Source organism: Ambystoma mexicanum, chromosome 12, assembly GCF_040938575.1.
Source record: "Ambystoma mexicanum isolate Mex_15411 chromosome 12, UKY_AmexF1_1, whole genome shotgun sequence".
NCBI classification, from domain to species: Eukaryota; Metazoa; Chordata; class Amphibia; order Caudata; family Ambystomatidae; genus Ambystoma; species Ambystoma mexicanum.
Window position 1 is genome coordinate 89,466,465 of NC_090936.1, and position 15,724 is coordinate 89,482,188.

Consider the following 15,724-nt stretch of genomic DNA (forward strand, 5'->3'; position numbering starts at 1 on the left):
AAGTGAAACTACTGGGAAACAAGGATAAATACTGTTCCACCCTGGGGAAAACGGGGAGCTCGAGGAGAACTGTGATTGATGAACTGTAACAACCTTTTGAACTGTGAAGTTTCCCAAGTGACTCCATTTTGGGGAAGGGAACTGTGGGACAGCTGCAGTGCCATCCTGACTTTACTTTCATACACCTTTTTGTTTGAATATTATCTTGAAAACATTATTGTATTTAGAACGGGAAGGCAAGCATATGTTCGACAGAGACATCCCTTTTATTTTTTTTAACAAACCCAGACTATTTTTCTTTTGTTTTCTCTCTGATTCCGATAAAGTAAAGGTTGTCTTACACTGCTCAAAGGTGAGGCGGGTCTGTCCATCCTATAGATGACCCAGGTCCCATAATCCACCTTCCTGCCACCTAAAGAAATCTCTGCTAGTCAGACCTTGAGTAAACCAGGGGTTGTGAAAGAACCAGTGTCAGCGTTGAAGGATAGGTGGTGAGCTGATATTTATGATTTGTCCTGTCCCATTAGGTTGGCATCGTCCAAGTGGAGGATAGAAGGAAGCACCTAGGGGCCGACACTTAGATGAGAGCCAGGGTAGAGAAGCCAAAGGAACACCAAAGGCTGCAAGCTCAAATTATATCCATCGCTTAGTTAGCTGAACATCAGAGAAATAGAGTATAACTGATATTTGGGCCACTAATAGGTACTATTGTGTATGGTGTATATTAGGCACCGCCACGCCACCCTGTTGCTTTGGACGAGTAAGGACTCTCCTAGACACTTGAGGAGGCTTCCCCCGCCAGACAAAGTCCCAGAGCTTAGATTGCAGGATTTTGTGAGTGCGAGAAGGAAGCAATACTGGAAAGGGCAAGAAAAACGTGGAGTAGTCGAGGTAGTGCATTCATTTTAATGGTAGTGCATCTACCAAACCAGGATATCTCGGTATGCTTCCATCGCTCCAAGTCTTGGAACAACTCACGGAAGAGAGCCGGATAGTTGTGGTGAAAGAGGGTATCATGAGAGCGGGTAAGATAGACGCCCAAATATTTAAGTTTTCCTTCCTCCCATCTAATCAGATAAGCACATTGTAATAAGTGGCGGTCCGTTCGGGGCACAGAGATATTGAGAGCAGCCAATTCAGCATAATTAATCGCGTACCCGGGGAGGCCTCTAAAAACGTCCAGCTCTATAGTAATCGCTGGGAGAGTGTACTCGGCGTCGGTCATCATGAGAATAATATAATCTGTGCAAAGAGCTAGTTTGTGTAGTTCCGCCAGTATCTAATCCCAGTGATTAAGGAGTTACTCCTTACTCTTATGGCCAGCAGTTTTAGGGCTAAAGCAAAAAGAAGTTGGGATAATGGACAATCCTGGCGCATGCCTCGCTGAATAGGGATCGGAACTGAAAGTCTTCAATTCATTTTAATTGACACAGATGGACAGGTATAATTTGCAAGGATAAGTTTGACGAATTTGGGGCCAAAACCAAAAGCTTTCAGATCTTTGGTTAAACAGGGCCAGCAAATGCTATCGAAGGCTTTGATTGCATCAAGTGACAGGAGGACCATCAGAGTTTTCCTCTTAGTACACCAATCCACAGCATTAATCGCCCGTCAAATGTTATCCTGAGCTTGGCAGTCAAGGATAAACCCCGATTGGTCCAATCTTACTAGCTTAGGGAGCAAAGAGGCAAGGCAACAAGCCAAAGCCTTAGAATAAATGCATGCATCGTAGTTCAGAACAGCTATATGGCGGTATGCCGAACAGTCTTGGTTCTTTCCAGGCTTAAGCAACAGAGTGAGGTGAGGAACCCTCCATATGAGAGGTCGTAAAGCCGGTCACTAGGAAATTATTAAACAGCCGTGTAAGTGGCAGAACCAACTGGGTTGCACATTGCTTGTAAAATGCTAAGGAGAACCCATCAGGACCCAGCGATTTGGCCAAAGGAAGCACTCGGATAGACTATAAAACGTCCTCCTCAATCGGGAGATCAAGCTGCTGCGCATCTTCCTCTGCAAGCACGGGTATTGTAAGTATTGATGCTGTTGCTCGGTTTCTATAGTCTGTCTGGAAAAGGGAGGTATAATAGCCAGTGAGAATGCTCTGCCTAGTCCCCTCATCCCTAGGACATCTAATGGATTTCTATCTTGGAGACAAGGCAGTTTCCATCCAAATACTCTGACTGGCCTTATTACTCCTTGAGTAATAAAATTGCATAGTGCACAAAAGGGACTTAGTCGCCTCCCCTGTAAGTAAAGTCTCCAGCTCCCCTCTAGCATTCCAAAGCTGACGGTAGGTCCTCTGTGAGCCTGTCCACTTTTGTTCCTGCTCCAAAGTCTGAACCTGTGCCTCAAAAGTGTAAATCTGTGTATGTAATAACTTGCGATGTGCAGCAGATAAACTGATAAATGTACCCCGATCACAGTTTTGCACGCTTCACATAACGAACCCAGAGAGAACTCCCCTGTGTCATTAAGCTGAAGATACTGAATAAATATGGTCCTTCACATTCTCCTCAATTAGAGGGTCTCGTAACTGAACATCATTGATACGCCAAAGGGGGAGCGCCTGGGCAGCTGAACGTGTGAGCAACGCATGATCTGAATGAATTTTACTCCCAATGGTAGCTTAAAGTATAATGTCCAATGTTTAGAGGGGAGAAAAAAAAACATCTAAATCCTGGAATGATCTGGGGTTGGGAGGTCCACTGAAGCTCGGGGAGGGAACGTGGATGGAAATGGGGACCCACATCCCGGGGGATAATGGACGACATGCAGCCAAACACGCAGTTGGAATTTTTTTGCTTTTTTCCCGAACTCCGGCCACACAAAGTTTGCAACGCATCTCCCTGTGAAGGGGGTTCTACTGGATCCAAGTTAATGGGGGGGGAGGGTTCGTTCTTTTCTGGGAGGGCGGGGGGGGGAGGGGTCCTTTTTCTTTTTTCTTATTTCGGGGGCTGATGACACGTTTATTATATGGTAAAGCTTCCAGCCTGTTTGTTATATTATGAAAATGTTAATAAAATAAAGTTTAAAAAAAAAAAAATCACATCCAAGAAAAAATTCACCATCCGCAAACTGAGCTATGGCTTGAAAAAAGACGATTTAAAGAAGGAGCATTGATCATCATTGGGGCCGTAGATAGAAAAAAATGGATCACCCCAAAGTCCCCGACAACCCCACATATCGCCCCTCCTGATCTGCAAGTAACCTGGCTCTTAACAAACAATGTTTTTGCGTGAAACAGAATTGCTACGCCCCTCTGTTTAGTGCCTTCAGTAGCAAAGTATTGTTAGGGAAACCTACGGGAGGCCAAACGCCATTCATCAGATTGCTTCCCTCCATCTTTTCTAAGGCATCTATAATTTACTTTTGCAGCACACAGCACCTATTGTGCAGTGTTGCTGGGAGCACTTTGGGCTTACCTTTTTTATTTTATTTTCCTTGCTTGAACACAGGTTCTCAAGGATAGGGGGATACTTTTTCTTCTTCTTCTTTACTTTTTCTTTTGTGAGATCAGAACACACCACCTTATGCAGAGTGCTGAGGGTTTACACTGTATCCCCTTTCTCACTGCTCTTAGAACATTTATGTTACAGTGACAAGCATACATGAATGACTTGTGGCAGTGGATGCGTTTTACCGACTTTTGTGTAATTGTTACTCGCAGGCTGTGCTCACAGGCGCGGTAATGCACAGCAGGTGACTGTATTCTTTTTTTCGCAATTTCGTGTGCGCTTGTCCTTTCTTGGGCCGCCTTCTGCCGTGCTAAGTGGTGGAGGTCCTGGTTTGAGCTCTGTCTTCAGCGGGAATCCTTTGAGAGGCCCGCCAAGGCCTGTGTGTCTGTGAGGACTGACATCGGGGGAAGATCACAAAACTCTTCTGTTCTTTGTCTTCTGTCAAACCTGCCTAGAACCAGTTCCAACTGGGAGTCTGAAAGGACAACCACCCCACAAAGTTTGAATGTGGCATGAATGCTGATTGTCTGGGATCCTGGATAAGAGGCTGGATTCCTGGTGCACAGAGAGTCAACAACTGGAACCAATTTTGAAGAGGAAGATGAGGAGAAGGCGTCTGTAACTACTTCAGTGATCGGAGATGACTGCTGCTGTGCTGCCATTTCTTCTATGCGACAGAGGAGCTCTGAAGCGGACGGCTCCTTCCTTTGGGCTGGTGGGACCAATCAGCCTTGAGACGACCTGCACTTTCAGCCATCCCATTACGACCTGCGACCTTCCTGGGCTGCAAACCACCAATATCCTGGGACCTGCAGCCATCGTGCAGTGCATCATCTTCAGAAGATTGAATTCTTCTGGAATTTTGGTGGACTCCTTCCAGACCTCCAGAGGCAAGAATGCATTCCTTGAAATCCCATAACCAGAGTGCTGGACTGAGAAAGTGAGGTGAGTCAACCGGGCAGTAACCATTCTTCATCTGGTGTCTTGAAAAGGGCACCAAAATCAAAGCCACGAGAAGCCACAGAGAATCCTTTGCTGGGAGCCTTTCCACTTGACTGCTGCTGCAAAATCCCTTCCAGAGTCCCTTCTTTCGTCAGATGACCAGGAATTCGGTGACCAGGTCCTACAGCTGCTGCATTATGAGGGTGTCTGCTTGCATCATCTTCTTCACTGTGAGGTACTGTGAGAGTCCGGGTAATACCTAACCTAGAATCGTTCTGCTGCTCCTGTGTTGCTGGGGTGGTGATACGTGTGTTTGGGAGTTCACCCATACACGTCTGCCCAGGCAGAACGCCTGTGTGCATTCAGGGAGTCTTCTATGAAGTCCCCGATTCCTTTTATCCATATTAACCGTTACTTGCTACTGAAGATTTCCAAAGGAAATGTTGACTTTTTTCAGCTTGTGCCTTGCCTCTTTGACCTTCAATCTGACTCTGAAAGACTTCATAACTAAATAGGGATGAACTGCTGAAGCATGAGGCTCTGTAAAATGATTGCAAAGTAAATTAAATTGTGTTGGTGTTGTTTCATAATCTTTTTTCCCTGAAACAAAGTATTACAAGCATTGTGACGTCCTTACCTGTTTATGTTGGTCTTGTACCTTCATTCCCCAACCAGAATATTCTACTAAGTTTACTATAACAGTGGCTTTTACTTACCTTGAATTGCATACTACCATTCTATACGTATTTTACACTGTTTACTTACCAGAAGTATTGCATTGGTTTTCTGTTGTGTTTACTGCTTATGGATAGTACTAACCTTTCTGAAGAATTATCTTTGCCTGAGTGTTTATTTGAAATGACCCATTATTTGCATATAACACCCCGAGTGTTTAGGTTCTATGTACCTTCCTAGAGCCCTCTCTCCCTCCTAAGATAAGCCTGGCTGTTCTGCCACAGCTAGCACTACACTGAGTAGTAGAGGCCTACTCTAGAAGTTAGAGCTTTGTATACCAAGGGTATAGTTTTATAAAGTCCTACCAGGTAGGACCTTAGAAAAACTCCTGAACAGCTTCAAGACTCTTAAATGACAACTTCAGAGTGTTTGTTATTTGGGTGACTGATCATTGTCTGACAGCTAATATTGATGAAACAATATTGTTGGTCTTTTGTTTGTGCAAGAATAGTATTTGTTTTTCTTTTACTGAGCACTCGTGCACTTTGCATATATTCATGTCATAATGCATTACCCTAAATGTTTCCTCTGCATTATTTATAGATCAATAAACCGTAATGACTTGGTGGAGTACATCACAACCCATTATAAAGGGCCGAGGATTGTTTTGGCTGCTGCTGGAGGTTTGTAAAAGTACTTTGTCCTCATTTTTTTAATTCTGTTTGGGCATCACCTAACTTGCACCATGTAATTAAAACTCCATAATCAAATTCTATATATATATTTCTGATGTGTGTTAATCTGCTTAGAATCACATGCTGTGCATAGGTCCGACATCCAGTGGTCACTGCGGAGTATTGCATTTTGTTTTTCGTAGTCGAAAAGGGGACGTCGACAAGGCGTGTCTGTAACACTATCCCTATAGTGATGTGCGTCGTACCCACAATCCCTCACGCGTCGAGGTCCCTCAGATTGTTTTTTTCCGCCCAGCTTCTGGTCGCCTTACGCAGAGCTCCTAGAGAGACATTGCAAAATACTTACTACGGACCGCGGTCCTTAATTATACTTATTATATTCATAAAGATCCCTCCACTCGACGTTAGCTGTGAAGCTGTTTCTCCGCCGAACAAGTTTTCGACGGAGGGGAAGAGACAGAGGGGATCCTTCGGCGCTGCCGAACACGTGGCCTGGCCTCGCCGGCCAACATACAGTAGGGAGAGTGGGGGTTCGAACTTTTATCTTCTCTTTGAGAATGTCCTTCTTTCTCCCCTATCTTTCCCTTGGGGTTGTTATCACCAGTTATTATTGCCTCAGCTATGGAGAGGACACCTTTTAAGTTTTGCCCACGCTGTAGGGGCAAATACACTTGGAAGGATAAACACAAGCTCTGTAATCGTTGCTTGCCCCTCGATCATAAGGAGGACAGCTGCGCAGCCTGTAAGCTCTTGAAACCAAGAACTCTTAAAGAACGGAAAGTTAAGAGGTGGGCGGACTACGCTATGTCGAAGTCAGTTTCCTCACCCGCCGCCGCTGTTACAGAAAGTGACGAGGAGGGTGATAACTCGACGTCCGTTACGGAAGTCATTAACCCCCAGAAGGAGCGCTCGGGCTCCTCGACGTCCGTCCCCGGCCCCGACGGGCTTGGCTCACTCCCTGCTTATGGGGATGAACACCCCGGCGACAAGGACGCACATAGACCCCATAGGCCTAAGCACACAACCCACGGCTCTTCTTCATCGAAGACGAAGGATCCATCAGCGCCGAAGGGGACGCAGGGCACTCCGGCGTCTACCTCAGACCGTAAGGGTCTCAAGCCCCACCCGCAAACGCAGCCGCGGCCAGCGATTGGGCTTTCATCAAACACGGGCGCTACCTCAAAAACATCTGACGTAACGCTCCATAGAGCGGCCGTCGAGAAACAACGCGTAACGCAGGCAACGTCGATACCAGAGCCCTCTACCGGCGAACTCGTTGTCGAGAGCCTGGCGAGAATTGTTTCCGAAGACAAACGTAAGCGGACGACGAAACAGACGTCGAATACCGCACCAAAAGCTATAGAAACGCCGAAAAAGCACAAGAGTAGCCAAGAACTGCCCCCTTCATCTAAGGGCACTTCTGAACTACCAGAGGGCTTTTCTGAGGGCGAGGGAAACCTTTCGTCGACGTTGTGGGAGCGTTCTAAGCGTTTGGAAGGCAAAAACACTGATTACCCCCCTCTAGACTATTCAGGGGTCCCCCATGAGACCCTTGAAAGACTCAATTCTTGTATGGAGAAAATGGAAAGGTTTTTGGGAAGCCAAAACCCACCCTCACACAAAAGACCAGGAGAATGGCCCCAGGATGACCCTAGGGTCAAGATCCCTAGACTGTTTCCCCTTTCTACAGACGTATATAACCTCACTGAAGAGGAGCAATACCTCCAAGAAGATGAGGAGGGTTTGGGTGGAGAGGAAGAGGGGTTTGAAGAAGATCATCCTTACACTAGTGCAGGAGTTTTTGAAGAAGATACAGCCACCTCGCAGCCCTGGCAATCCCCATCAGTGCAACCTTGGCAATCCCCATCTGTGCACTCAGACCCTGATGCCTTTCACCCTTCTCCTCCCAAGGATTCACCTATTGGAAACACCTCTCCCATAGATGACCAACCTTCCCTTAATGCACTATTGCGCAAGGCAGCTGCGCATTTTGAAATAGACACAGGGGAAACTCTTCCTGACATAGACTTTGTAGAAAAAGTTATTAAAGAAAAAGCCCCTGTTAGTCAGTCTATTCCGCTCCTGGCTTCCATAAAGAGAAGAATAACTCCTTCCCTTTCCAATCCTGCATTAGTCAGAGGGGTCAACCCTCGGATAGAAAAGCTCTTCAGCCCTTCGTCCTCTGACCCCTTGTACATCAGAGGACATTCTATTCCGGACTCCCTTGTAGTTACTAATACAAGAAAAAGAGCGGGGGTACCACTATCCACTAGTGAGGCACCACCTGACAAAGAGGGCAAGAAGCTCTATGCACTTGGGAAGAGAATCACGACCTCCGCGGCCTTCTCAACTAGGATTGCGAATAACAATTCCCTACTAGCTAGCTACGCAGATGCACAGTGGAGCAAGCTGCGCAGCGAAGCAGAGGACGCACCAGAACCCCTGCGTTCAGGCCTGTTAGATATCATCTCAGAGGGAACTCTTGTAAACCAGGGCATCGTAAAGAACTCCTTAGATGCCGCAGAGACGGCTGGCCGTTCCCTGGTTCAGGGAATACTTCTCAAACGCCATGTCTGGCTGCGCAATTCGGGATTTAACCCGGAAACCCAGGCTTCCCTGATAAATAAGCCCATAGACCAAACACACCTGTTTGGGAAAGCAGTTGATGAGGCCCTAGAACATGCGAAGAAGGAATTTGATACCATCAAGACTCTTGACCAAATTTCTAGGCCCCCTAACAGACGCGGCTATGGCAATAGACGCTCCTTTCGTGGCCAACGCCAGCAAAACCAACAGCAATTTTACTCTGCTACCAACTGGCCCTCTAACCAGGGTAACAACCAATTCAGTCAAAGAGGCCAACGCCGTGGCAAAGGAAGAGGTTGCGGCTCCAGCCCCAAAGGTTCCACGCCCAATACCAACAAATGACCCGAAGATTCGGGTCCCCTCCCATGCATCACCGGTCGGGGGCCGGCTAACATCGTTCCTATCAGCATGGGAGGAAATATCGTCAGACCGCTGGGTTTTATCCACCATAGCCCATGGATAGTGCATCGAATTCAACGGTTCCCCGAAGTACAGACCCCCACGGAACCGACGCATGACACCGGAACACCTCACCATTCTTCTTCAAGAAGTAGAAGAGCTACTGAAAAAAGAAGCTATAGAGGCTGTCCCCCTATCTCAGGTAACAGAAGGTATTTATTCAGTGTACTTCCTTGTACCCAAAAAGGACTTAACCATGCGCCCTGTATTAGATCTGCGCCCAGCGAACAGGTTTGTCAAACCCCAAAAGTTTCGTATGGTGACCTTGCAGGAAGTAATCCCACTGTTATCACAAGGGGATTACATGACAACACTAGATATGAAAGATGCATACTTTCATATTTTAATGTTGCCAGCGCACAGAAAATACCTCAGGTTCAAGATAGAGAACAAGCACTACCAGTTCAGAGTACTACCCTTCGGGATAGCATCAGCACCAAGGGTATTCACGAAAGTACTGGCAGTGGCAGCGGCCCACCTACGCAGGTTATCCATCCCGGTATACCCTTACCTCGACGACTGGCTCATAACAGGGGATTCTTACGAAACATGCTTCTCCAATACCCAAAAGACTGTAGACCTTTTGTCCCAACTGGGCTTCTCCATCAACGAAAAGAAGTCCAGCTTAGACCCCAGCCAAATCAAACAATTCCTAGGGGCTCTAATTCAAACAAAGGACGTCCTCGTCTTCCCCTCCAACAAGAGGGTCCAAAACATGCTGTTTCAGATCCCCCATTATGTGGCAGGTCGAGAGGTGACGGTACGCAAGGCAATGCGCTTGCTAGGGATGATGGTGTCATGTATTTATTTGGTACCTCACGCGCGCCTGTGCCCAATGCAAGAGTGGCTCTACAGCCAGTGGTGTCAGGCCAGCGGACAATGGGACGATCTAGTGGTGGTCTCGCAGGCCTTGGTTCTCTCGCTACGGTGGTGGACAAAAGAAAACCTGTTATTAGGGAAAACTTTTGCCACACCCGCAGTGGAAGCCACTCTAACCACAGACGCATCCCTCACAGGATGGGGGGCTCACCTATCCCATCAGACTGCTCACGGAGCGTGGACTCCGAGTTTAGCATCCAAGCATATAAACCTGCTGGAACTACTAGCGGTGTTCAAAGCACTGAAAGCCTTTCAGGAACACCTACAAGGAAAGACAGTGATGGTCCTCACAGACAGCACCACAGCCATGTACTACCTCAACAAGCAAGGGGGCACTCACTCTCCAGGACTGTCCAAGCTGTCCCAGAATATATGGAAGTGGGCTCTCAAACACAACATGTTCCTACTATCACAACATGTACCAGGGGAACTCAATCTGCTAGCAGACAAACTCAGCAGAGACTTCCCCCTGCCCGAAGAGTACGAATGGCAATTGCACGAAGACATCGTCTTAGACGTCTTCACGCAATGGGGATTCCCGGAAATAGACCTGTTCGCAACTATGGAGAACTCACAATGCCAAAGTTACGCCTCCAGGTACCCGCAGAACCAGTCCAAGGGGAACGGTCTGTCGATTCAATGGTCAGGGAAATTTGTTTACGCCTTTCCCCCGACTCCCCTTCTCAACAAAGTGGTGCACAAGATGCACCAGGAGCAGGTTACCATGATACTAGTGGCCCCAATGTGGGCCCGGCAGCCATGGTTCGCTCACTTGATGGAGATGTCCCTATCTCCCCCAGTGAAACTTCCCTGCCCGTACAACATGCTGTCACAGGACAAGGGCAGGACTCTGCATCCATGCCCTCAGACCATGAACTTAGCAGCCTGGCTCCTGAGATCATAGAATTTGGACATTTACAACTCCCGCAGAGATGTATGGACATCCTCAGGGAAGCCAGAAAACCTAATACTCGCCACTGCTATTCTAGCAAGTGGAAAAGAGTTGTCATCTGGTGTAAAGGTAAGAGCATCAACCCGGTTGACTGCTCTCCCACTAACATTGTTCTGTACTTGACCCATTTACTGGATTCAGGTCTAGTCTTCAATTCCATTAAAGTCCACCTAGCGGCACTTTCAGCATACACCACTTCCCAACTTAAAGTGTCGTGGTGGAAGATACCAGTTATCAAGGCCTTCATGGAGGGGGTAAAGAGAATATACCCTCCGATAGCTAACCCAGCTCCCGGATGGGACTTAAATGTGGTACTTTCTAGACTCATGGGCCCTCCTTTCGAACCCATGCACAAGGCAACTCTTAAAGACCTCACTCTTAAGACTGCTTTCCTAATAGCTATCACCTCCATTAGGAGAGTAAGTGAACTACAGGCTCTTTCTGTACTAGACCCCTTCGTAACAGTTCACAAGGATAAGGTGGTTCTACGCACACACCCAAGGTTTGCACCAAAATTCATCTCGAAATTTCATGTAAACCAGTCAATAGAACTACCAACGGTTCTTTCAAAACCCTTCCAGCTTGGGAGAAAAAAGTCTGCATACACTAGATGTACGCAGAGCCGTCATGTTCTACATGGAAAGAACCAGACCACTGAGAAAGACTAATCAGTTCTTTGTCTCGGTGGCAGCAGGAAGAGAAGGAGATGCTGTTTCAAAGTCCACTATATCTAGATGGATTGTTCAATGCATCACTCTCTGTTACACTCTTGCTAAGAGAGAACTACCCTTCAAGCCAAGAGCACATTCCACTCGAGGCACTCGGGCTTCCATAGCGTTCATTGCAAGTGTTCCCCTTGAGTCCATCTGCAAAGCTCTGTGCACACCTTTACAAAACACTACTGTCTAGATGCACACTCTAGATCTGACTCCCAGGTGGGACAGGCAGTATTAAGACATCTTTTTTTCTACTGTTCCTTCTCTTAACCCACCGCCAACTCCGGGTACTGCTCGCTAGACTATGCACAGCATGTGATTCTAAGCAGATTAACAAACATCAGAAGACAATGCATTACTTACCGTAAAAGCATTTCTGATGGTTGTATCTGCTTAGATTCACATGCGCCCACCCTTCCTCCCCGCTCGGATGGAAGGAACATAGACATCCCTTTCTATATTTCTCTCTTTTCTGTACTCACTCACGTCTAGAAGGCTCCCTAAGGGCAGAAAAATACAAACAGAGGGACCTCGACGCGTGAGGGATTGTGGGTACGACGCACGTCACTATAGGGATAGTGTTACAGACACGCCTTGTCGACGTCCCCTTTTCGACTACGAAAAACAAAATGCAATACTCCGCAGTGACCACTGGATGTCGGACCTATGCACAGCATGTGAATCTAAGCAGATATAACCATCAGAAATGCTTTTACGGTAAGTAATGCATTGTCATATATATGGAGGGTTATTTTCGACACCCCAGCACTTTCCCCGGATTTGGGCAAAAATCAACACTCGTTTGTGAATCTAAGTGATCCGGCCGTAGCTGAATTTAACGCTGCCGGAACATTCGCATGAGAAAGGTGCGAACAACCAAAAGTTTGCACCTTTCTCATGCGAACAAACATACATACTCCTACCCACACACGCACACAACACACCCCCACCCACACCCTCAGCACACTCCCACCCACACCCCCAACATAAACATACCCTTACTTACCTTCTGCTTCACACTGATTTCCTGCGGCGCCAGTTCCCTTTCACTTCCGTGATCGGCAACCGGTGCCGAAGGGTCTTTACGGGGACTGCAGGAGTTTCCCCCGCAACCCCCGCTCCCTATAACAAACAGTATAATGAGCGGTGTGTTGCGGGTGACAACCCCGCAGCCCCCATTTTTTTTTTCACGGGTGTGCTGTAGGGGTGTCCCCCGCAACACCCCGCTCACTATACTAAACAGTATAGTGAGCGGGGTGTTGCGGAGGACACTCCCGCAGTCTATTTTTCTTTATACTTACCTATAATGCTACCACCAAAGGTTCAAACTCTTGGTGGTTCAAACCTTTTGGTGGTTGCATTTTTCTGACTTTTAGTCCATGCAAACTTTTGGATGCGGTCCGTTCGGCCATATCCCTCATTTGTGGCTTGGCAAAGTATTGTTCCTTTAACAAATTTTCACTGTTTCACCAATCTGCACCACATTTTGCATAGTTACCTGTTGGGACCCTCCGGACATTACTGGCTACATGACATTTGGACACGCCACCCCGTTCCCCGGATTTCAGCACAAGTCAAAATGTGTTTGTAGGTTTGTGCCTTGGAAAAGCATTGTTCCTTATACAATGCTATGCCGTTTCACCAATATGCACCAAATTTGGCATAATTTCCTGTTGGGACCCTCCGGACATTACTGGCTACATGACATTTGGATACCCCACCTCTTTCCCCGTATTTGAGCACCTTCACACATGAGACGGTTGCCTGAAATCGGCAAAATATCAATGGGATCGTAGAAGGACCGGTCCCGATACGAGGAACAAAACTCTAGGTCCAGTACCTGGGATCGGATTCAGGATATGCTTCGGGGCACAGTTACTGAGTATAACTCAACCGATATATTGGTGGATGCCGACGAAGCCGTAACCTATCTAACAGATTTCTTGAACTCACTTGACCCACCTGTCCCCCATTCCCCCGCTACGAACGACGCCACATCTGCTTCGACTGAAAGTTGGGTCACCCATCATGCTGCTTCGAAATCCCAACCCACCTAGGCTGTGCAATGGCACAAGGCTGTGTGCTAAAAAATTGCTGTCCAACGTAATTGGAGCGACAGTGTTCCCCGGGAAGGCAAAAGAAAATGTTGTTTATAAACCAGCCGTACAATGAACATGTACTTTAGTAATATTTAACTTTAAGTCCATAGTTGTTGCCACCGTCGGCATCATATCACCCATCATGCTGCTCAGGAATCTCCATGTTCTCACGTACAGTTATACGTTTCAGAATGACTTTTTAAGAAGACAATACATTGGGCCTCATTACGAAGTTGCCGGTAAATCCAGCCGGTAGCCAGCGGTTTACCGGCAACCCTGTAACACCGTTACTGCCACCTGACATCCCGTTGCTACCGGCATATCGGAAGTGGCGGCAGTATGGTAAATCCCCATTCCCATGGAGTACCATAGTACTCCATGGGAATGGGGACACTGAAGCACTGGAACCGTTATTAAAGACAACAGCACAGTTGAGTGAAAAACATGCCGGTAGGGGCCTGAAATCCCGGCTGATCAAGCCTGCTGATCAAGCCTGCTGGTAGTTCATTGCCCCTACCTCATATTTGTACTTTGATGCTCTGGAAAGGGTGCTGGTACGTTGCTACCAGCACCTTTATTTCCAGACCGCCAAACTCGTAATGAGACCCATTGTGTTGTGTAGTCTTTACAAGAAAACCCTTTTAAAATGAGAAATAATCGAAAAATGTAGTGATTATTTTTTTCACCTTTCTTATGGAGCCTTTCCGAAAAGCGTAAAGCTAAATTATGGTAGTTCTACCAAATAGTACATATAAGAAAAAAAATCCCGGGCAATGCTGGGTATATCAGCTTGTTTAATATAATTCTCAATCACCCTCCAACACAATCCACAAAAAAGCTGTGTTAAGGAGGTTTTTCCACTGCTTTCTGATGAGGGGCGTGAAGAGACTCAACCTGAGTGGAAACCATTGTTTCCATCAAGTTAGACCAAAACTCTCTTTTGGCACTTTCCCTCCATATTCGATGGACCCCCAAACTTTTTGCTTTTGTTTTGAACCTGTCCGGACTTTTTATAGGGAAGTGAAGCCTTCAGCTTCACATACACGCCCTTTTTGTTAAGTGGAAACTGATCAGTCATTCAGACTATCGGTGCTGTTTCCCTTTTGTATTTTGATGTTTTTGGTAACTTTTTAACAGTGCACACAGCATCTTACAATGTAGTGGGGATACTTTTGTATCACCCTAGTCTTTTAGACTTGGTTTTTTGGTTACCTTTATATGTGTCTAAAGACAAACTGGTGGTAGCAATTACCTTGTTTTTTAACAATTTTTGCTTATTTCTAGTGTGCACATTTGCGTTTACCGCGTTTGGCTACTAAATGTAGCCAGTACCCTAAAATGGCAGTGCCACAAGGATTTCCCTCGTTCTTTGGCCTTATTGTTGGGCCTTCTTCCTGCATTCTCAGGTCAGGGAATCCCATATAAGGTCATGTAGTTGCCTGGAAAAGCTACTGCTGTTGCGTCTGTCTCTGTGTGTGTCTGTCTGTCTGTCTGAGAGATTGTGACTGACTGACTGGTCCCACTCCATACTTGTGGTGCCAGATGGTCTTTGGCATGAGTGAAGCACACATTGGTCTCTGATTGGACCACTTCTGACTGGTGCAGATCCTTACAATTGGTTGGCTTGGACTTGCTTCCAGCCAGGATTTAGGATATGAGAACTCTTGCAGGAATTTCTTTAGGTCAGCATTGGAACCAAGTATCCTGTGTAGTTGAGCAGCAGACTGAAGATCTGTGGTCGACTCCTGAAGAGCCCAGCATCTGTTTCTGCGTTTGGCACGGTAAAGCCCTGCTTGGACTACCTGATCAGCGAAGGCCCTGAGCAGTGCTTCAACCCTTGGACTGGTTTGACCAACCGGTCTTGATGTGTTCCCAGGATCCAGCCGTCCTCAGCTGTCTGAAGTGTCCCCGGACCACCCGGTGGACTGACCTGCTCTTCAGTGACCTACCTGGGAAGAATCACCATCGTTCTGCGTTCATTGCCGGATCATCAGTGGTCACCAGTTTGTGGGATGGCGCCTTCCTTAAGAATTTCAGGGTCCCAGCTTCAAGGGATCCTGCTCTGGAAGTCTCCAACTGTGACTGGAAAGAAGCTTGCTGTCGCCTGTGTGCAGTGGCCGTCACTGGCACTCGCCGTCCCCAGTCTGGTGAAATGACCTGAAGAGGTCTGGATCAGTGCCTTTTGCAGCTCCTCTTCGCAAAGGGTTGTACTCTGCTCCTGGAACTGACCGGAAGAAGCACCTCTCACTAGAATCAACGGCATGAA

The 15,724-nt window shown here is 47.1% G+C and overlaps 1 protein-coding gene across 1 annotated transcript in view; it reads left to right on the forward strand.

Annotated features, from left to right (window-relative positions):
• PMPCB (peptidase, mitochondrial processing subunit beta) overlaps positions 1 to 15,724 on the forward strand; it is a 408,171-nt gene that overhangs the window by 144,935 nt on the left and 247,512 nt on the right. Inside the window, exon 6 of the mRNA XM_069628068.1 lies at positions 5,676 to 5,755. Within this exon, the coding sequence (XP_069484169.1) occupies positions 5,676 to 5,755 (80 nt within the window). The remainder of the gene's footprint in view (positions 1 to 5,675; positions 5,756 to 15,724) is intronic.